The sequence below is a fragment of the Necator americanus genome, chromosome IV (assembly GCF_031761385.1).
Source record: "Necator americanus strain Aroian chromosome IV, whole genome shotgun sequence".
Lineage (NCBI taxonomy): Eukaryota > Metazoa > Nematoda > Chromadorea > Rhabditida > Ancylostomatidae > Necator > Necator americanus.
Window position 1 is genome coordinate 10,652,527 of NC_087374.1, and position 23,692 is coordinate 10,676,218.

General features: G+C 40.0%; 2 protein-coding genes across 2 annotated transcripts; one reads left to right on the plus strand and one right to left on the minus strand.

The window, feature by feature from the left end:
* Nucleotides 1–4,979: 4,979 nt before the first annotated feature.
* RB195_000875 (uncharacterized protein) lies at nt 4,980–7,106 on the plus strand (the record flags this gene model as incomplete). The annotated part of the gene is made up of 7 exons (XM_064197420.1): nt 4,980–5,031; nt 5,111–5,217; nt 5,844–5,926; nt 6,199–6,283; nt 6,345–6,445; nt 6,575–6,842; nt 6,939–7,106. 7 exons carry the CDS (start codon nt 4,980–4,982, stop codon nt 7,104–7,106), a joined length of 864 nt encoding a protein of 287 aa, XP_064053301.1.
* A 10,331-nt stretch (nt 7,107–17,437) lies between these two features.
* On the minus strand, nt 17,438–23,499 carry RB195_000876 (uncharacterized protein; the record flags this gene model as incomplete). Its single annotated transcript, XM_013440095.2, has 17 exons — nt 17,438–17,566; nt 18,066–18,246; nt 18,305–18,474; nt 18,795–18,910; nt 19,046–19,205; nt 19,582–19,662; nt 19,730–19,876; nt 19,929–19,979; nt 20,074–20,288; nt 20,606–20,770; nt 20,863–20,980; nt 21,159–21,249; nt 21,305–21,441; nt 21,668–21,767; nt 22,645–22,799; nt 23,220–23,337; nt 23,426–23,499. The coding sequence occupies 17 exons, from the start codon at nt 23,497–23,499 to the stop codon at nt 17,438–17,440; spliced, it is 2,208 nt and encodes a 735-aa protein (XP_013295549.2).
* Nucleotides 23,500–23,692: the final 193 nt, after the last annotated feature.

Consider the following 23,692-nt stretch of genomic DNA (forward strand, 5'->3'; position numbering starts at 1 on the left):
ACGGAAATTTCCTAAGCGAGGAAAAATAGGATTTATGCGAAAATCTTTTAGGTGCTAAAATTATTTTTATGTTATAGATTCCATGGGATGTATATGTGTACTTTTCGAATATTGATTGTTTTGCTATCATTCGGCGAAATTCTGTGATGCTGGAATTCTTCTACATGGAGATATCGAAGCGTTCTGATGCGAGAGAAATTACGTGGTGATGTTTCAGCGGCGCCACACCTTTCGACGGGTTTTGGCATCACAAATGACCAAACGCTTTTCATATCACGAAAACGAATGATATGAATGGTTCGAATAGGTCATTCATTCATTTTCATCACGCACCAATAGTGTGTGAATTTTGCTGCCACGAGTACCTCAGAAATTATCTGACGTGGTACAATGCGGGTTTTCCTTGGAAGAACGTGAAAAATTTACGAAAATTTGGTTTAACCAAATGAAAAAGCGACTAAAGGAATGAAAGTACAAGGGAGGATTTATTTCCGTCAAGTTGAAAATTTCACAAATGATTAACTACCAATGAATCATAATTTGGGTCGATATCGTAAAAGACAGCACTATTGACCGAAATCGTCCTGGTGCCTGGTTAATCCCAACAGGGTCAATAAATTGGCAACTGGCTTGTCTAAGAGGATAAAAACTCTGACTTGGCCCATCGGCCAGCCAGAGCAAGTCATTGCGTAGGCTAGTTACGCCTTCCTCTAAACCTCTAAAGATTCAGATTTGAAGTGAATACGTTGGCGCATCCTAAGATTGATTGACGCAAGACACTTTATCTTTCTTCCTTTAGTAATAATTTAGGCTTTTTTTGTTATTCACGGCCAATGATACACCTACCGTATCCCCACTACGTCTAAGAATAAGACCAGAACAACGAGACTTATCTTGCAGGTTCCTGGGAAGAAAATGTGCAGTGACAAGACGTTAGCACTGTATATAATTCATTTCTATTCTCGATGTAATTTATAATCTAAATTCAATTCATAACGTACTTTGGTTGTCTTTGTACACGCTTGAAAAATTAAGGATATAATAAACGGTTAACGCTCCAAAAAGCGGGAACAAACATCCACACAGGATGTGAGAAAAAAAGGAAAAGAAAAAAGATTTCGGAATTTTATGGGGATTTGGAAAGACAGAATAGGATTTCATGAGGCCCAAAATTAATGCAGCACACAGAACACAGTGGACATCAATCAAAAATCCATGCGCGATCCTTAACATTTCCTGGTTACGTTTCATTGGATAAGAGAGACGGTAGTGAACAGATTTAACCGATTTCTCAGGAACAAAAGATAAAGAGGCTAGTGAACCTATTTGTAGTTGTAAGAGAAGTACTATAACGAAACATTTTGAGATCTTTCCGTTATTGTAATGAAAAATCCAGTTGTTCGAATAGGTCGTAATTTCTATGCCGATTTTCTTTCTGAGTCGCCTTCTCTATTAACTTTATGAAGCTATGAATAGAAAACGAAATCTGCCAGCTATCACTGCTAGAAATCCTTTTTTTTCTCTTTCCAGGTATAGAGATCCGCGGAAACCTTGCAAATGTTTCCGGAAATGTGAAACTGCTTGATAATTTGGCGAATAATTTTTCGAGAAAAGAGGAAAAATTTTAAGTCTACTGTAAAACGTTTCTTCATTAGTGTCTCTCTAAAAATTCCGAAACGTCAGGCTAACAAGAGTTTAATATAAACATTAATAGAAAATTGCCACTGGGAAAAAAACAGATATAAGTATGTCGAGGTACCAAGACACGAGGACGTTTGATTTACTGTAAGAGTCTTACAGTAACTTAAAAGTCATCGTATCCACGTGCTTCAGGATAACAGCACATCAAAAGTCAAACAACACCGTCAATTTTGAGCAACATTTCTGTTCCAAACCTCTTCTTCTTTACATAAAGTTTCTTTCTGGGTTTACCAGTGAGAGTGATGCGGTTAGTATCCAAGAGCGAAGTATGGCCACAGGTGCAGAAGGTGGAAAATACTGCGACAATCTGGCAGTATGAATCTGCAGTGCAGTGTTGATATGGTTGACCACGGGTTTGTTCCATCACGTGACTGCAACGCATGTGTCGCGACGCACCATTCGTCTCCACCCTCCCTCCTCTCCGCTACCTCAATCGATGGCGCGCTTACTCGCTTGAACCTGTTCGTCGCCGACTCTATACATAATTGTTTCTGGATAAAAATTATTGTGATTGAATCAGGGACTAGCGAGAAAGCTATCATTATAAACTCCATCAGCACATCCTAAGATGATGCTTATGTTCGGTAGCTCAAAATCTTTTTCTTGCCATGCACCTGAAATATTCTCATTCTAATTTTTAGAATGCATCAAAAAGCGAGAATAGATAAGGAGTAATAAAAAAATAAACAAAATAAATATAATAATAATGACTTACTTACTTGACTCCATAAATGATAATATAAATTATTATTTATTAAATAAAAAATAAATAATAATACAAACAAATTTATAATATATAAAATATAAAGAATAGAAAAAAGAAGGATAAAAAAGAGAAATAGCACGTGTAGGCGGTTATAAGACTGAAGTTGAACTAGTTATTGCGTTATGGTAGCATAAAATGTCACATGTACGAGAAAACGTACTAAAAGAGCGGACAAGAGCGTACTATTAGTGCGATAATCACAATTATTATCGTTTGAATATTTTTATTTTTGTCGTCAATGTTCTTGATTGTTTATTTCGAGAATCGCTCTTTTCCAAGAGCACTATTTTTGTACTAATTACTAGAAACCATCAAATATTAATTATCTGTCTAATCATGCGGGTAGCTTTTGAATATGCATATTCATAGCTCAAAATAAGATTTAAATTAATTAAATTTCATCACTTATAATTATTTCACAAAATATTAACATTATCTTCTCTCATACCTGAGTGTAAGAAAAGCCATATTTTTCCAATTATATTTTCAGGATTTCTTAGCCTTCAAACATTTACCTAAATGTCCAATTTTCAACAATAACAGTTTCTGGGGAAATTGCTACCACACATTGAAATTTTCCTTTTCACTGCTTATCTCTTAGTGGGAATACGCCTAGAAATCCTGCGGTCGAAAGACGCGGGGGTTAAGAGGACTGCGTCCTGAGTAGTATTATCTATTTCCTTTTTTTACCCAGAATCATTGTTCATTTTTATCCTTTTTTACATGTGTAATAATATCAGTTCTTCTATATGTTTGGTATGTTTAAGTATAATCCCTATGTATTATTCTTACTGTTTGTTTTATATTGGTTTGTTTTTCTTTTCTTTTTTTTTTGTTGGCTCGTAGAATCCTCGTCACCTCTATCAAACCGATGCAGTTTCTTAACAAAAATTCCACAGAGAAATAAATATACAGGGGCCCGATCACAAGTTTCTAGTACGTGTCTATTGCGTTCTATCTGTCCCATTTGGATCTGAAAAGAAAACTTTATAAGTCGTTCGATTTGACACGCTAAAGAAGTTTTCCAAACTTTGATATCGCTCCCACTTATGGTTATGGATCAAGGGCACTGACAATTAGTTTGTCATTCCGCTACAAAAAAAAATGTTTTGAAAAAAAAAACTGTTGCAAACTGCTGGATGGTATTTCCTTACGGCAATGCTCTTGTAATGTTTGATTGATCTGCTTAGCTCTTTTTTTCGGAATGATAAAAATCTCTCTAAAAAAAAAGAAGTAGCGAACTACCACGCAGAAATTCTGTCACAGAGAGTGAGTACACGTTTGAGGTGAAAACAGCGTTTGAATCCTGATCAACATCCGGCTTACTGTACTTTATAATCGTATTTTATTATTATCCAATGTTTACTACCTCACATACATTTGAAGTTCTTAGGCTAAGGATCACAAAGCTAACTACAACATGTTTATCTTCACTGAAATACTCGATTAGTTGGTTATCACATGATTTGCTAATGTGTTATGCATGTTCTTAGTTAACGTAGCAGGATTGGAATTAAAATTAAAAAAAGTAGTTGTAATGAAATGCAAGTAATAAAATTGGAATTATATCATATAATTAACGCGAATCAACTGCAACATCCTCGATTGCTCATCAAGCCAGATTTCACGCCATCACAGAACCACCCACGAGAATGTTCTGAAATACCGTTGATGACAATTGCAACAATAAAGGACATATGTACTTCCATAGATTGGGGTTTGTGTCATACTTTGAAATAGCATCATATCGTTCAACACCGAAGAATCAGTCTCATATGACATCATCGTGCCATTTCTAAACTCATGTTCGCACCAAAAAAAAAAGAGAAATTCACAAAAACATTCTTCACTCCTATCGCATACCTATATTATTTTATTTTATAATATTTAGTATTTATTTATTCAATTATTGTGAGTGCTTGAAATCGTAGGAAGAAAATAAGATCTCAAATAAATACGAGCTTAGAAGCACCATCTGTGAAACTCATTATTTTTTTTTACTAATTATTATTACTTATTGAATTGTGAATTTTGGCCACACGGTCGAGGGTTCGAAACCGCACTAGTGCAAACCAAGCCTTTCATCCCTCCGGGGTCGATAAATTGGTGCCAGACTTGTCTGTGAAGATAAAAACACTGACTTGACAGATCGGCTAGCCCCCGCAAGTCATTGTATAGGCCAACACGCGTTCCAAAACCCCGACGATTACGAATTCCAGTAAAAAGCGTTGGCACATCCCGAGTGGATTGATACGCCAGTCACTTTATCCTTTACTTTTCACTTTTATTGTGATTTTAATCCTTTAACGCTTAGAAGATGTGGAGAACCTCACTCCTGAGGTATAACTCCTGAGGAAGCAAAAAGTACTGTTGTTTACAGAGTTAAGACACCGTAATGAATGCCCTCGAACAGTGGCCGTGGGTGCAAAGGGGCGGCGCCTAGCATAGAGACTATAAAAAGCGGGGGAAAGTCGACGAATTCGTCAACAACTTCAGTAGACGTCTGTCTGACATGACGACGACGGGGAAACGTGTGCTTATCACTGGAGCGTCATCCGGAATTGGTGAGTTGAAGCGTTGACTCAACGAAGATAACCACAACGTGATATTAGGGACATGAATTAGTTGTAATTCTTTGGTCAGGTCTTTCGCTTGTCGAACAACTTGCAAACGCCGGCCATGAGGTGACAATAACTGTACGAGATGCTGAGAAAGCGTCTTTCACCAGGGAATTTCTTGCTGAAAAACAGGTAAATTCAGCCTATTAAGATCGCCGTCACAGTAGAAGACCCCTTAAAATAGTGCTCATCACAGTGAGTGAGTCAAAGTGACGTGATTGCTGACTCGATTGTTCCCGCTGCTTCGGAAAAACTAGAAAAGTCATACGGTAGTTCTGCACAGGGACCACGCTATCCCTAATGTGTCATTTCATCGAATGCAACTCCTTTTTAGTTTTAAATTTATGCAAATTATCTTGCAAATGTTTAACTGAGTATCCTTCAAAAAATTTTCAGCTCTGGAAAAACTTGCCTGTAAAAAAAAAACAAGGAAGATGCCAGTGCTAATTACGTACATTAGAAAATAGTTTAACTTGGAGTAAGAAAAAAGTTTTAGGTGAGAATGACATGTAAAACAATCACAAAATCAACATATATGACCATTCACATTTCCCCCCTCCCCCCCCCAAAAAAAAAAAAAAAAGAACAAGAAATTCAAGGAAATTCAGCAAGAATAATTAACTAAAATATTTGAAGGAGGTGTGGATCTTGTTTATTTTATTATTATTTTATTTATTTTTGCAAAGAACTGAACCATCAATAGAAATTAGACGTTGAGAAAACCCATTGTTTTCTAGAACTAAATAGACTTTTTTAAGATCTTCGTCAAAATCATACACATCGATTTTTCGATTTGGTCGTCTGTCTTGGCTGGAGTGAACGAAATCATTCAGAACAAAATGTAAGTTAGCTTTACAAGATGCTTTCCATAAATTCTGCTCCAAATCCCATGACATAAAGCAAAAAATATCCCCTTACATCTAATACATCATGCAATATCGTAATGAAAAACAATTTGCGGGGATCTTTGTCGTTAGAAAGTTCCACGATCGAGCAATATCACGTAGATCACAGGCTCCAGCAGCACGCACTTTACCGAATCGGATTGCCAGCCCGGGTGAAAACAGAAAACAGCAATGTAGCGAGAAAATACTAAGTTATATTCGGTTCTAGGATCTTCGATATCGTTGTCTTTAATGCCGGAATAATGTTCCCGGAAGAATCGAGAACAGCTAATGGGATAGAGACGTGCTTGCAGGTGAAAGGTTGATTTCTAACGAGGATTTCCTCTTCGAAATCACCTAAAGCACCGATTTCAGGTTAATGTCCTTGGACACATGTACCTAGCCGACGTACTGCTCAAGTATCGACCTCCAAGACACTGTGTACACTTCGTTTGTGTCTCCTCAGCGCTGTTCAAGTGAGTAGCCTTATCCAGCCTAATTGTTTACAGGATCTGTATTCACACGCAGATCGGCGATAAACAATTTATTTCGCACACATCGATCAACAATAACAATAATCTACCAGCAACAACCTGATATCATAGGCTATGCGGAACGTCGTGGCCACGCTGGAAGTTACCGAAAGAAGCTTCTGCTTGGGTGGATACGTTCGCACCGAGGACGAAGTCAGGCTGGCGAGCATACGCACTCAGCAAATTCGCGATCACTTTGCTAGCGTCGCGACTGAATCGCGTCGAAGGAATAACGGCGGTCGCAGTGAATCCAGGAAACGCTATCACGAATGTCTCGAAGAACATACCGAATCGTCATCGAAAGCTGTTATCCGTGTTCAAGGGGACGCTCATCACTGTGGTGAGTGGCATAGTCCGCATCTTTTGTATTTCTCTTGAAAAAATCTGGCGAAAACGAACAATCAACGAAAAGCTGACTAAAATATGTGTCATTCAGGAAGAAGCAGCCGCTAATGTCGTGAGAGCATCGCTGAACCCTCTTCCAGAAGGAATGTTTTACGACCAGTCAAAGACGTCGTCACTCCCGAAGGCGCTGATCTCCCAGCGATACATGCACAACTTGAATCATCTCGCTCAGCAGCTACTGTTCGAATTATCTGAGTAGAACTTCAACTTGCAGCCTCTCCAAAGTAGTCCTCTACACGTGCTAGACACTTTTCGGGTGGTGTGTGTATGTCACACCAAGATTTCAGCAATGTTTTACTTCTGCTGATCTCCGGTTTAATTTAAAAATGTGCTTTTTTGTTATTTGTTTGATGAACAGAATAAAAATACACAAATAAAGACCATATGTCCCCTCTATCCATGTCTTATATAGTAGGAAAAGATGGTCATAGAAAATAATCTAGAGCGAAATATTCTCAATAAAGGATGAAGGATAAGCTGTCTGGCGTTAATCAATCCGCCTCGGATGCCCCACCGCGTTCACTTCAATTCAGAATCGTTTGAGGTTTACGAACGTGTAACTGTGGGGCTAGCCGATGTGGTCAAGTCAGTTTTTTCATCCTCCCGGACAAATCCGATACCAACTTATCGACGTCGAGACGATGATAAGCTTTATTGGCACTGGGGAGGAATCGAACCTTGATCTCTGCAGCCACAACAGAACCTCTTACCGACTGCGCTGCACCCACACCAATATTCTTAATAATAGTAATAATGTCCGTTTATGTACTAATTGTATCCTAACAAGGTAAAAACTTTTTGGAACCTCTTTCACTCTCTGAAAGCGTATTGCTACTCTTCTATGACGATCCTTTTTTTCCTGTAGCATTTATGTGAATATCGCTATCCTTACCAAGCTATTTCCTTCTTGGGAATATATTTGCCAAATAGACGCACAGAATCACTCATACTGTAGGTTAATTCTCAGCAGTTTTTTCTGTTCTCATAAGGATTGGAAAAAAATGCATCTCTCCTATCACCGATGATTCGGTCGACCGATGACATGATCCGTTGTCGAAGTCAAAATTCAAAATTTCGATGCGCAAAGACAAAGCAGGCAGCGCCATTCTCAAGAATTCCTCTTTCTTCACACCCACAAACAGCACCAATCTCAGAGTCAGGAGCCTCATTGACTCTATCAGATCAAAAAACATAGGGACAAAAAAATCAGTTTCATCCATATAACAGTTTCTCCACTTTAAAGACATCACCTCACGAATCTGAGGTGGTGCGAGTTTCAGGTGGGTTATGCCTATACGGAGTCGTAGATTATGGACAGGAGGGTGATTCCGTCCGTTTCTTCCTAATTGCCGTAAAAAAACGGCCCGGACGATACGGTTTCAAGCGTTTCGGCGCGCTATTTTCTACAACGAGTTCGATTGGAGCGTGCCAGCCTCGTGCACGCGTCGCATCTTCTGGGCCTTTTTTACGGCAACTAGGAAGAAATGGACGGAATCACACTCCTCTCCATAATCTACGACCCCATATAGGAATTCTCCACCTGAAATCCGCAACCCCCCCAGATTCGCGGGGTGATGCCTTTAAAGATCTAGAACAAAACAGAAAAAAAACAAAGAATCAAAAGTTTTATTGGAACTAAAGAAATCAGTCTGACATATCCACGAAGACTAAAAAAACTCTCTTTCAAATGGTATTGATAATATCTGGGAATATTGATTGGAGATAATTTCTATTTCGAGGTAAATTTTTCAAGTCGAGAAAAAAGCTCTCAAGTTATCCCTCAACCTTATAGAACCTCCCTGGTGAATAGAACTTGCTTATCCTTCTTGAACGTTTGACCATACGGATATTAAAGTAGTCAACGTTTCCTTCACAGGGTCTTTAAAATTCGTAAGTACCTCAAACTTGGATGATAAGTCTCACTGTAGGTGACTTCACATTGCCAAGCGGAAGTAACTGGAATGTTCTTTATATGTTTCTTTCTTTATTTATATTAACGAAACATTAATGATACCTGAGGCATAGAATACCTGGATATCAAAGTAAGACGTTCAATTTCGGGGCAACCAGCTAACTAATTCGCATATGTAGTGACAAGAAAGCAGAACCGCTTTCTTCGTCAAACGATGGATAAGATATACCGCTAGCTCCAAGAGGCGGCGCTTAAAGCGCCGTCTCCTGGAGCTAGCGGTTGGGGTCAAGGTGGGACTAATGCGATCGTCAGCGATGAGCGGCGCTAACGATGGTTCCGTTCGATTCCGACAGCAACTGCTACGCTGCACTGCTTCGCTTCAATCGCAGCCGCTTGCGCAACTACTCCAAACTTTAGATATGGTTTTTACAAGAGCTTTTTGTTGTATGAAGTATTCAGTCACGTCATCTTGTCACGGAAGTAACGGATCATTGCGGTCAACATTACTGACAGGTAATGCTCCATGCTCCGATCAGCTCTGAATTAAGTTCTTACACGAATCCCAAACGATCCATCAGTTCATCATTTATTTACACAGTTTTTAAATACGAAATGAGTCACTTGAAAATAGATGCAAATCGCAATGATAAATTAAGAACGTTCTATCCCAGAAGCTTTCCTAAAAGAACAACGGAAGCATCAAAACCCATTTTTTGAACATTGGAAACGTTTTGTAACTTATGTTCTTTCTAATGCCAACGTCACGAGACCGGATGCTCATGTCTGTAGACGTACCGATGACACTATGTTTACAGTGTCTTGTGTATAAATCATGTACTACAGAAAAAACGAGACATTTTTTTACACCACTAATTGCACCTATTTTTGCTTGGAAGAGCCACAACATGACCTTGCAATGTATGGTGTTTTTAGCAATCATTGTAGGACAGAAGTTGTTAAATATTAAATCAATCAATGTGAAGAAAAACAACTAACTGTCAACAAGACATACACATGCGCTACTACTTTGCAAACCACGAAATAGACGATGTCAGAATCTCTTCGGGAGAAGATGGTTAGGGATATAAACTACAAGTATGAGCGTGACCAGGTCAATTCCCCCAAATCATTCTGAAGAACAAAGAATGCCCTTATTGATTTTTTTTTTCCTACGAAGCACATTAGAACGTTCCACCTCTGTACACGCGTCGCTTACCCCCGGCAGCCTACCCATCGGTTTTACTTGAATAGACAGCGAAGAAAACATCATTGATTATCGTTCGCTCCTTCGCGAACGCGGCGCGTGCACAAAAGTAGCGCGCAGTAACGTGCCTCGTAGGAAGAAACGTACAAAGAAACCGTCCCCATGTCTATCTATGCCCACGTTTATCACGACAATTAGGGGGAACTGGAGTGGGTCCCACTAATCCCTCATAATCTGTAACCCTAACCCTATCATTAGCTGGAGAGTCCCAACAACGTTAGTTTCATGGTATACACTACCGCTGGCTTTAAGCAGAGATGCAGTGACAAAGAATTTCTGGGAGCGCGTCTACTCTGACCTACTGCGCATGTCAAAAATTTATGCAAAACTCCTTTGCAGCTGCTCTCTCAGACCACGTTTGATCGCTAGGTTACAACAATGAAATCTATACAAAGAGGTGAGGAAATTACTAGAAATAAATGTCCCAATAGATTGAAGTCCTTCATAGCCAGAATGTACCCGCAACAAAAAATTATTCTGTTTAGTGGAGGGGATGTACGGCAACAAGAGATCAGAAACTCGATCTTTCCTAAATCTGCGTATGAGATTCGAGCTTCGAATTCGAATTTGCGCAACAAAAATTGCATGTTTCCACAAACCTAATAAATACAATTGCAACGGTGTAAAAGGATAAAGTTTCTGGCGTTAATCAATCTCCTTGGGATCCGCCCCCATGTTCACTTCAATTCAGAATCGTTTGAGGTTCACGAAGCAGCTGGACTATACAATGAATTGCGGTGGCTAGTCAATTCAGTGTTTTTATCCTCGAATTTGAACCTCTGATCGATCGCGCAGGAAGCGGAAGTTCTAACCACTACACTACACCCGCTCCGTGTACGGTATATTCTCTGGAAATAAGACGTTTTCGTAGGATTAGCGGACGAGAAAGGGACGCGCGTTCCCCTCTGTAACATTCTTCATTTGGAACGAAATTAAGGAAAAAAGCACCACTCCAGTGTCTTTCGTCTTTTGGATTACACGTTATCCGCAAAAAACTTCAACAAGTGCACGATTTTGCAGCTGCTGACAAGTGCAGGACTAGGAAACACACTGCAGCGGGGGGCGGTCGTTAGGTACCCGCAGCCGCTGCGACAGCCGATCATTAGGGAAAACGACTGGTAACGGCGATCGTTAATTGCGCTGCGCAGCGTCAGCAGAGCACTGCGCTGCGTTTGCCTCATGCTCCGCCCATCACATCCTTCATCAGCGACTCTCATCGTCTAATGAGGTGCGAAACATGCCTCGCAGGTGCTCACGCTATCTCTGCTATTGCCTCCGTATGGAGTATCGATCGTTTACGTATAAAGATATATCGAAGGACTGCACACGAGATACCAGAAACAGGAAATAATTGTACTTTTATTTGCGTAAAGCAAAAAAAAGTCGAAATTTCATAAACTAATGCAGTATCTTACAAGGATTTAATAGTCTGTATAAATACAAATCTACATCCATACCTTCTATACAGTTTTTTCAGTCACACATCTACATCCTTCAAAAACCAGGTTCTCGGTTCTACACCTTTTCACTTTTATTTTGGAACGTTTTCAATTTTCAGCTAGCTATTTTTGCATTTGCTTTACAAAAACAAATTTTCAAAAGAAAAACTTTACAAATTTTCTACGTTTTTGTTTCATTTTTAGCATTTTCATTTTCTAAGTTTTCTTCCACTTTCTTCGTTGCTACGTTGTTGCCTTTTTGTTCTTTGAACCTTCGTAGAAGGCAACTCTATCACGTAATTGCAATACAAGCATTGCTCATGACCTCAGGGATGTGGTGATGGATGGGCGTGGCTTAGTGATCACAGGTAGCCCAAGATATACCTGCTCTGGCCTACCGACAGCCCCTTCTGCAGACACTTATCCGGCTGCAGATAATCGGCTGCGGGTACCTAACGATACGCACCCACTGCAGCGAACTCGCAAAATCACCACAGTCAGAAACCAAAAGACTCACCTCAAATGTCGCTAATACGAAAAGGCCAGGACTAAAATGTCGCGGTACGAAATATGTTTTTTTTCTTCAAATATGGAGAATTGATAGTCTACAATGACAAGAATAGTACACTGCATGATATGTAACAATTCTGCAAGGTTCGTTTCACTGATGTAGTGAAGTTCATCTTAGCTAAGCGAAATTATGTTCCTGCAAGCATTCTTGGATGGATATCTAGGATGGCGGGTTGGGGGCGTGAAGCGCAATAGAAGTAGAAGAGCAATAGGTCTGGGAGGTTGAAAATGGGTGAAGCATTCATTAACCTCAAATAAAATCTTATTTGAAGTCGAACGCATAAGCGCATCCCATTGAGAATTGTTCAAAGCCGTGGACTTTATTCTTTTTCCGATGATGGCTAGATCCCGTTCGCAGACACCTTAAGGGCAGCATAGACACTAGCAAGCCGACGATGTTCGGCTCTCGCCAGGAAAAGATATGGTTGTGACGTAAATCACAAATACGAGCGTGATCTAATCTAATCGTGATCTAGCGTGATTTAAGTCCAAAAAAGTCCAAAAAATGTGAAAAAATAGTTATGGTTGCACCGGCCCCCATTACGATGCAACTTGATACGAGATAGAATGCAAGCAATTACGTCGTCGTCAAACGCTCGCAATCAAATAACATGACTCCAATAAGCAGCCGAAACTCGCCATTCTACGGATTTGTCGACGAGTTGCGGACTGCGATCGCTCCACAGTAATAAACGCAGAAACAGCGCTGTCTGCATCGTTAGCAGCACCAGTGCGACCAAGGCTGTCTCTGACTCCTTTTTTTAGATTACCAGGCGCAAGTGAGCGTGATTATGCTCATACTCTTAAACTACACCTCCATCTTTACCTATTCGCGGGAGATTTGCAACAGAATCAAGCACTGTTAGCAAAACTTCTTGGAAAACAGGCAACAATTCGTAATTTGACTTATCCTTACGAACAGAGCGACACGAATAACGTGGAGATGCAACTCTTTGAAAACTCGAACACTTTCTTCGATTCTGATCATTCTGGGAAAAATCGTCTTGTGCCTCATAGAAAAACCACATATTATCTATGCTTCATACGAGGATTTTGCCAGGATGCTTAAAGAGGAGAACGAGTTGTTTACTGCCATACGCAAACGAAGCGAACAAAGTACATGCATAGAAGATTGCCTCTGCCTCAGTAGAAGTTCACATACACTTTAGAATGTTTTGTCAACAGCTGAGACATTAATAAAGTTCAATGTCTGAACTGCTAACGTTTCCAAAATATCCGCTTGAGAGATCAATGACCAGATTAACAGTTACTCTATGTTTCGGGATCGCGTAAACGAGACTGATTGCTACTGCTCGCTGTATATATAGTATGTACAATCAGACAGTTGAGTATACGATCTGCACATGTAGGAGCTATATAACTTGCAGAGTTATATAGTTGGGTCAAAACGACATGAAGCACGGACCGTTGCGCAAGAGGCCGCGCTCGGAAGCGGTGCGGTGGAGACAGCGGTTGGAATCGAGTTGGGACCATGGCGAACTGCAGAGGTCGTTGGCGGCAGCGTGGATCCTTACACGATTCCAACCGCTACGCTCCACCGCTCCGCTTTGAGCGCAGCCGCCGCGCAAATGTCCGTGTTTCATGTCGTATTGACCCGACTATATGTCGGGAGTTATCCTGATAATGCACTGAAGTGCTGTCGTCCAGCACAATTCCAGGAACAAACTCAAATACTCAACTCATAAAACTCAAATGCCTAGAGGAAGCGTGGAATCTTTGGTGACAACTCTCCGTTCCGTCCACTACTGGACATTGTCGACCTGAGGTACTCGGGTCACTCGGTGTCGATAGCCAGTTCACGCCACTCTCGCACGCTGATGAACTGTGAAGAGTGGACAAATTCTGTGACTGTAACTCTTGCTGTAGATCGAGAAGGTTTGGGCAAAGCTCTGTTCAAGGACGACACACCTCAGCGAAGATGAGGGCAACGGGGGCCGCTCAGGAGGTACCCGAGCTAGTTGGTGGGGTGCAGCCGACAAGACATGACAAGACTAATAAAGAGAAGTTAACACAAACCAAATGAATGACGTATGTCAAAATTTATTATGTAAATACATATTAATATATGAGTGCTATAAAACATGTGTGAAGGAGGGACCGAATCCGCCGATAAAGGATCAACGACCCAATGGTGGGTTTCAAAGAAGAATTCGAATCTAGAAGCTTTGTCACCACAATAACTATCAACGAGTACTGCCGTGAAATGTCTTGCTTTGTTACGGAGAAGACAATATAAAAGATATATTTATATTATACATACATGATATATTTCTTTGCTTTCGTGCGAGTAAACGTTCGGCTTCGAGCTGTTCTCCGGAGACTTAGTTCAACTGCATTTCACAGTTCCACTGATCACTAGTTAGGCTTTGTGTCATAAGTTGTCTTAACTAGTGTTTTCTTGTCGGCTGCACCCAATTAGTTCGGGTACATCCTGATGCGCACCCGAGGACAACCGCGATGAAACCGTCCGCCGATTAAGTCAATTTCTATGTATTTCACTGTCCCTTCTTTGAAGTTGTAGAGGCTATCGAACAACAAAAGATACATAGACAAGAACTCAACCTTGAATTTAAAAAAGTGCAAGATCACGAGGTTTCACCAAAACGGTTCTTTTTCAACAGTGGATTGTTTCGTAAGTAAAAGGACTACACTGTATGCATCAAAGAACATCCCTTAAACTAACGCTCTGAAGAAGCGAAAATAGCAAAAACGCTTCCAACAATCTGCTGGAGTATGCAAAGCAAAAAAAAATCCAAACGTGCGTTAAAGAACGATTGGTAACGGTCATTCTTTCAAAGAAATCCACAAAGAAACTGAAAGTGTTTAGAAGACGTCAAATATTTAGTTTGTAAGAGAATTTCTCTTCCCACAGGAAAATAGTGCTTTTTCTCCTGGAGAAGACTACTAAATTTCAATGGTTCTTTTTTCCTTTAGATCTATTATTCTATATTTGCCTACGAAGACCCCAAAAGTTTCGTGATACGCTGCCTCCAAAGTGTCAATTGGGCAACACGGGGGATTCCCGACACCTTCTTTTTGCATTCAGTTGAGATGTTAAAGTCGCCAAAGTTCGTGAAATGTGTACTGCATGTGGAAACCATTGAGTGGAGCACGAAAAACGCGAGAAGAGTAAAAGAGGTGTGAAAAAATGAGTAAGATGAGTAAGAAACAAAAGATGAAGTGGGAAAGAAATGCAACTGAGGCATCGAGGAACTCATAACTAATGACGGAAGGAAGAAATTGCGGATGATGAGGTGAACAAGGAGTGCATTCTATTGACTAATTTGTTGTGGAGGTTCTTTGTTCTAGGGAACTGGAAAAAGTTGCATGGCCACCCGCCGACAACTGCTGGCGATTTAACGGCCTTATCGTCTGGATTACATACAAAAAACAACAATTGCTGTCAAAAATGCTCCACATTGTTAGATTGACACTCCAATTCAATAATCCGCAAAGCAAATAGACACAAAACTGACAAATCGGAGTAGTGTGTAGAACGGGGAATTCTCATTCAAATGATATAGTGGGGTCAAAACGGCATGACGGTGGAGATGGCGGTTGAAATCGACGTGGGACCATCGCGAACTGCATCAATGGACGTTGCTAGCAAGGGTCCCCTGGACCCCAACCGCCAGACGTAGTTCTGACCGGATGGTATCGGTGCGCTTTCGCGAGAAACAACACACGCAACCTCAGTGATATGCTTCAATTCAGGAGCTGAAACAGAGATTTCAGAATTCTCCTTGAATTTCTGTGACAACCACAACAAATGGGGATTTTCTCACTGGAATTTTGGAGGTAGCAATTAGAATCGAAGTAGAAACGTCGCCAACCTCATCCGAACTGCGGCGATGAGTGGTGCCAGCGAGGGCTTACTGTATCCCAACCACCGCGTCGCTTTCACAGCGCATCTGCGCCGTGCTTCAGCTGATTTGATGTAACTATAAACATAAATGTCTTCGTAGGATATTTGGCTATTGATGTTCGCTTAGTGTACAGATACGGCTTCACTCGTCCTAACATTCCACCTCTGCTTTCTCATAACCAAGGTAAAAATAAGTAAAATCATATGATCAGACTTCTGATATGAAGAGATGTTAATTTTGTTCAAGTAGCATGACATCATCATTCGCGATGTATAGTCGGGTCAAAACGACATGAATCACGAGTGTAGTTGCGGTGCAATTGCGTACGCGCTAGAAACGGCGCCGTGGAGGCAGCAGTTGGGACTGAAGTGGGACCGTCGTAAACTGCAGCGATGGGTGGTGCCAGCAAAAGCTTCAGTATGCTCTTAACCGCTACGCTCAACCGAACCGCCACGAGAGAACCCGCGTACGTGCTCCATGTCGTTTTGAACCTACTATAGATCTTAACGACTTGGAAAGAAGGGAAGTTTCCTTAAAAGGGAAATTTCTTCGCATTAAAGCAAAATAATCTTAAATCTGGCGACGGATGTAGCGCAGTCCGTATAAAGTTCGGCTGCAACTGCAGTTCAAAACCGCCGTAATGCAAACTAAGCCTTTCATCCCTTCGGAGAACTATTCTTATCTGGTAGGATAAAACTGCTGACTTGGTACATGGAAAATGTGTTAGAGCATCCCAAGCGCATTGATACGATAAAAACTGTTTTTTATCTTATATATAGAAAACCATCGAAATAATCCTAGATAAATCAATCTTCTCCAATCGTATCAAATTCCATTTCGGTTTCGTTTCTAGCCAAGGCGAAATGGTTACCGCGATATTTACTAGGATTAAAGGACGTCACTGTCTTGTAGCATCTACCTTCACAAGGCTGAGAACATACAAGTCTGCAGTGTTTGAGACCAGAATAAAATGCTGCAGTTCGAGGTGGTTTTTAGTCAAAATCACCATCTACACCTCAATACATTGTGATAAAAAATAAAGCTTTCTTGAAATTGATAATTTGGAATAAAAATTTGCAATTGTTGGTGTCGAAGCTTCTAATTTCACACTGAGAGGTTTCTACATATTTATCTGACCAGCGATAGTGATAATGAACACCTTCCAAGGAATAAAACATATTATAGGAGTATATTTCGACAAGCAAATTCTTATAGGAATATAAGTGCACCGAAACAGTAATCAACAGACAGGCAGTTGCATGCAACAAAGATTGGTGGAACAATTCAACATTTCTATAACAATAGTCTAGGAATTATATCATTTGGACAGGTCTGTTAAAACCACGCTAACGAAATAAGCATATTTTATAATTAAATTATGTTTTACTTATCACACAACACTAGCAACCTCCGATAGAACCGTAGAGAAAGAAAAAAGAACTATAACAGTACGGATTTCTATGCAGCAATTGTTTGCTTCAACTTCTCAATGTCTGCTGTGAGCATGTCTCTTGCGACATCGTCGCTTTTGTTCTTCAAGCACTGAACGACCAACCGCTGACATGACAAGAGAAGGTCGAATTGCGTCTAAATATTAACTAGAATAAGATTTTGGAAAATATAATCCGAACATTTTGCATATTTTTCTGCATTTTTGTTCTGCATGCTGCACAAAATCGCTCAACGCATTTGAAAACAAATGAAAAATGAAAATGTGCTCTGTATTGTAACAGTTTTCATATGGCCAACACAAACTAAAACATATTAACGATTCTTCAGGTGGTTTATATCCAACTCTCGATAATACATTTGCGCAGTAACCAATTAAATTCAATAGTTTCCGATAAACCAAAACAATTCCCAGTCCAAACATTAACTATTCTAATGGTAGTCTACCAGAGCAAGTATAGAAGTATAGAAAAAAACGTGCAATAAATGAATGTGCATTCGTCCGGAAAATGCTCTGTATGCGCAGTTCTTACATTGCTGTTGGAATGAAGTCCAGCTCCATTCAGATTCACTCCACAATTTGCTTTCAGTAACGAAGTTATGCTCAAAAGAAGAACTTAAATCCACTAAGGAATACCTGATCAACAATTCCTTCCAGATGTGGCATAAGTTGTGTGACAAAGCGACCGCTAGCCGTTACCGGTTTCCCGTTTTTCGCTAGGAGGTACAGAACGCACGACAGTAGTATTGCAGCTGGTTCAGATTGGGTCAAAATCTGTTCGTTGAGTTCGGCGGCGTACTTCTCTTGTATCTCCGCCCTAGGAGATAGCTACGCCATTGTTTTTAAGGAACAGATTTTCCCATGAGGCGAGTTACCTGGCCTTGGCATCAGGTTGCCTTAGCACTATTGACAAAGCCTGTGGTGAAGAAAGATCAAACACTGCGGAATGGAAAGCATCCAGATCGTCACTTCGCAATGAGGCGAACAAAGAGCTCACTGCATTGCGCAGTCCCGACGGCAACGACGCAATCGTTTCCTCTCGCTGCTGCAAGGCAGGTAATCAGCAACGAATTCAAAAAAAGAAATGCATAAATTGTAAAGTGAAACTGAATGCACAAGTTTAAAGAAGAAGTAAATCTTCTTTTAATTTAAACTGAAACGGATACACCAATTTCCTTGAGCAGCGAACGAAAGAAAAGCAAAAGAAGCACAAAGATGCTATGGAGACGATCCAGGATTTTGAGCAAGGAAAAAATTCATTGAAAAAAATTTGTAATCAATAGAATCACTAACTTGGACAAAAGAAAACTATGTAAAGACAATCACAAAACTAGTGGGGCATGAAAACAAATCTAAATATCTAACCTTCTCCTTCAGCTGAGCAGCATTTTCCGTTCCTGATGCGCAGGAAAGAGCAGCATTTGCAAGTTCAGTACCAACAGTACGGAGAAGAAACTGTTGGAGATCTTTACGAAGCGCATCTGAAAGTGAGTCATCGTAACATTTCTAGTCACCAATGTTTTATAGAAAACGTCCATCCCTTTAATTCCACACTATTTCTTATTCAGAGTGCTGAACATCCGTATTTACTTATTAATAGGTATAATTTTAAATACCTGGAAATGATGTGCTAGCTGTCTCAAACATGCAAATAGATCCATAAAGGGACTGAGCCTTTTGTTGTAATTGTGCAAGACTTTTCTTCTGGGATTGTGCTGCTTCATTTTGTTGGGAGGCAGCAAGTTCAGCAAGGCGATTGCGAATTTTGTCGTCCACCTGAGAAATCTTGCATCATTTCTGAGAATATTTCCAGTGAACGGCAGATTTTTTGAAAATTTCTTTTATCCTGAGGTATCGTTTCTTTGTCAAATGTTAAACGAACTAAGAATATTCTATACAGTGCTAAATAGAAGTTGGAATTGACACATGTCACGACACATGAGAAATTGACGATCTGCAAAGGAACAGTTGGTGCGCTCAACGTTAAATAGCACATGAAACTCATTCGAAAGTGAAAGGCAATGGAATTTCACTGAGGTTCTCATATAAATCGTTTGCCACCGAAGTCAAGAATGTCTTTCAATGTAATGGTTTCAATCAATAACAATGGAGGCGTTAGACTGGGATAAAATCAACATTATCAAAAATTTACCTGTGACCCTATTCGTTCCACGATCTCTTCCAGGATTTCCCTAGGTACAACAGTTGTGGCCGAAAGCCATTCTTCTAGTACCTTAAACCCTCAGAAATGAACGAGATGTTTAAGGTTGAGATAAAATCAAAATTTCAAATTCTCCAACCTCGGGAGGAACTCCTAGTACAGTTGAGAGGGAATCATCCCGACTGGCAACACTAGATTTAAATTCCTTAGTCTTTCCACTACCACCACCTTTACCACCTTTTTTCTTATTTGCTCCTTTTTTCGGCTCACCCCAGTCATTTTCAGTCTAAAACGAACAACGGAAAACTGAATTCACACTATCCAAGTAAAAATTTTACCTCCACTTTTTTCTGCTGGGTATTCTTCCGCTCTTGTTCACGTTTATTCATCTGAAACGTTAACTTCCCCGAACAAAGCTTTTTGTTTCATTATTCTCTCAACTTGGTCTTTTTCATATAGACGTCAATTATCAGAGAAACCTACAAGGTCGTGGGCCCAAGCATCGATACGGTCTCCCAACCGTTCTACGGCCCTACCCAGCAAACGGTTAGAGAACACGTGCTTCCCAGAGGCATGAAGATCGCTATCCGATGCAGCTATTTTTTCGCATATCGCTTCGAAGTCCGAATCATCGAAGGGTATGGCCAACGATTGCAAGGCTGACTGCACCTCACATACGTCAGATGATTGCACCACTTCTAAAAAAACAGAGCTTAGTGTCCATTCCATATCACTGGGCTTTCATCTGATGAAGAAATGTGGCTTCTTAGTGTATCAAAGATGCACGATCAAAAAGAGACAATATTTCTGGGGAAACTACGTAACAATTTTTAAAACTATTTGCTACACCAACACTGAGTGAAATGATGAGGGTTAAATTGAAAGAAAAAAATGAGAAACATGTGGGGAAGTGGACATTCGTCACATTTTCAACATATTTTCGCCACCACACATTTTTGATTGCCCTTCATCTTTTCAATGCGACTAAAAACAGAAGAAAAAATCACATTACAACCTTTTGCAACAGCCAAGCACTGTTGAAATAATGACATCGACATGACCATTGAAGGCAGCACTTGGAGCTTCAAGCTATTATTCCCTTCTTTCAAAATCTGCTCTATCTGACCATTTTTAGCGCCGATACCCTCGCTCAGTCCCAGTTTCTTTAATACAGAAGTTTCTGAAAGTCCATTTTATTTACCAACATTTAACGACGTAGCGTTCGTATATTATGTAAACCACAAAACATAATTCTTCAGAAAAATCACTTACGTATGAACTCCTGTTGACGGAATAGATTTTGCACATACAAGCGAACAAGGATGTCGTGCAGATGAGGTATGAATGAGCAACTGGGCGAAGAACGGGATCCTGACAATCTACCCGGCACCTCAACAGATGGGCAGATAAAAGCAGTGAGGAAAACACTGCTGATGTTGCGTTAACAGTTCACTGCTGTAACTAATTTTCAACTGACTTCGTAAAATTTAAATAAGTTAGAACTCAGCAGGAGCACAAGCAATTTCCATCTATTTTGAACCATAACTAGGTATGAAACGTTCTCAAACCTCATTCTCTTCTTGTAGCAAGTCAAATGCCCACCAGAACCGACCAACAGGAAGACCAACACGGGACTGTACAGCAGTTATAGGCAGCGGCCTGAAATTTTTCACATCATCTGCACTTTCACAAAAGAACAAAATCATTCTAATACTTTGTGACTGCAGATAATATAGCTCTTAGAATGTCCTTGTGAGCATTAAGATACTCCTTTGTATATATTGTATCGTCTTCTATTACTCCATCAAAATCTGCAGAAAGATTCTCCAACAGCAGTGAACGGAGGAGCTCCTTAAAACGAAATAATTCTCCCAGTGGGTATAATTGAAAAGAAAAAAGTGCTAAAAAGCCATTTCCATACAACATAACACCTTTCCTCCTTCAAATGCAAAGTTTTACCATAATCACTTCTTCCAGTTGCCAGCAAAATTACCATCGCAAAAATCAGCTCAACTTTTAAAAAATTTCTACTCTAGATAATGCTCTTAGAATTTTAGTGCACGAATGAAAATAATACCTGTGACAAATTCCAGTATTTACACAACCATGAGACAGTGCGAAAGCCATATTCAGTGAGAAATTCACGGAGTTCCCGTTTGAGATTGGTGACATATTCTCTAAAAAAATATGTTTGTATGTGAACTTTTCATGAGAGTTGAAGCTTCCCAAAGTCAGAACACAGTTTTTTTTTCAAAGTAATATAGGTTTATTTATTTCAGAAACCTCGATGAATATCATAAAGAAGTAGCCTCAATGTCTCTGTAAAGTTAGATTGCTATAACAACTGTCTCTCTCAACGTGATCATAACATAGCAGAAATGTTTCTCGATCCCTTTCCATTTTTCCAAAGACATCTAATGCAGTTAATAATTTGAACTCTTACGATTTTGTAGAGAAAACAGAACCTCATAAACACACATTTGTTACAGGCGACGCCGAATGCGTCCACTCGGTAGATTAGATTAGTAGATTGCTTTCGGCTGAACAGCAGCGCACACGACTACAGCTTCGTTGCTAACCAATATGACCACGTGATTTCGATATGATATCACTACAACTGATATTATCGCGTTCGCTGTGACCCCATCAAGGAATAGTAGGCGAAGCCGCAATGCCAGCTGGTTCATTTCTTAAGGAAATCTCGGTCTCTTTTTCTTACTTTTCCCGACAACCACGCTCTTCTGCTGATTGCGCCGCCTAATGATTTCAATGATTTCGCATGGCAGACTTTTCGATCACGCTAATCTGTCCCTCTTTTTCCTAATGGTTTTTTTTTCTCAAAGTTGGTGCTCTATTATACCGTTTTGCTTGATCTCGCCTACGTGTTCTTCAAAATCGGACGCTTTTGGTTTATTAGCGCGTATTAGCCTGAAGAAATATTTTGATATTTCATGAATTGTCAAACCAAAAAAAAACATTTAGAAGCATGATCCATGGATCATATTAGTATATTTTCTATTCATATTTGCTGTTAAATACCAACATTGCACTTACTCAGCAAAAAGCTCTCCGCCAGATATCTTGAATCCTGTGTCCTCGTCTACAATCTTGTGGGCAGCACGTTCCACATGATCGAGGTCAACATTCAGAGACGTAGCAATGTCTGCCAAAGCTGCACGTCCACCCATTGCGACACATTCATTGCGTACCTGACAAAGTAATCACAGTATATTCGTATGAGTGATGAAATCCACTGTATATGCTTTTATTGTGCCACACGTACGGGTGTAATAAGTTGCCCTGTCGTTTTTTGCAGACTCGGAAATGTGAAGTCTCTGAACTAATCTGTCTGTCTATAATACTTCATTTCGGCACTTCTAGAGAATATTTTGCGTTTTTGGTTTTGTTTGGCAAATTAACTTATTTGCATGTAAATATACGACGATGTTAGCACGAATATTTCCAGGCTTTTTCAAGAAATCTTACAGCAATGAATCCCCAGAAGTAAACCAATGTCACAAAGACTACACCAAACAAAATGCAACGAATACATCCACGACTTCAAACAAACTGATAGAAGCCGAGATGAAAGCCTCTTATCATTCTAAACAAATACCGAACAATGATACCTCAGTGGCGAGATGTTTCTGTGTCACATAAGAATGTCCATCTCTCGTAAATACTACATCTATCAAGGACCTCTGAATCAACTTCGTCACAACTTCGACGCAGTTGGCTTCCGAAAGTCTGAACTTGACAATAGTAAGCGCAGAAAGCAAATCGGAAAACGAACTGAGAAAAAAATAACACAGAACTCGTACATGGACCGACATACTTTTTTGCAGACTCGGAAAGCTGAACTCTCTGAAGATCAGAGACAAGACGCTGGATATCTGCCCATGTAGTCATTACGATAAGCCCAAAGTAAAATTATTTACACGTGCGGACTATTTACCTGATAATTCTCAATAAATGGGAGCGTCACCACTCAACGGAGAACTATTATTGCTAGACCAAGACATTTATCTAAAGCCCATTCGTAACCCATCAACAATAAGTATTATACATATAAGAAACATTAACAACACATCTCTCATGTTAT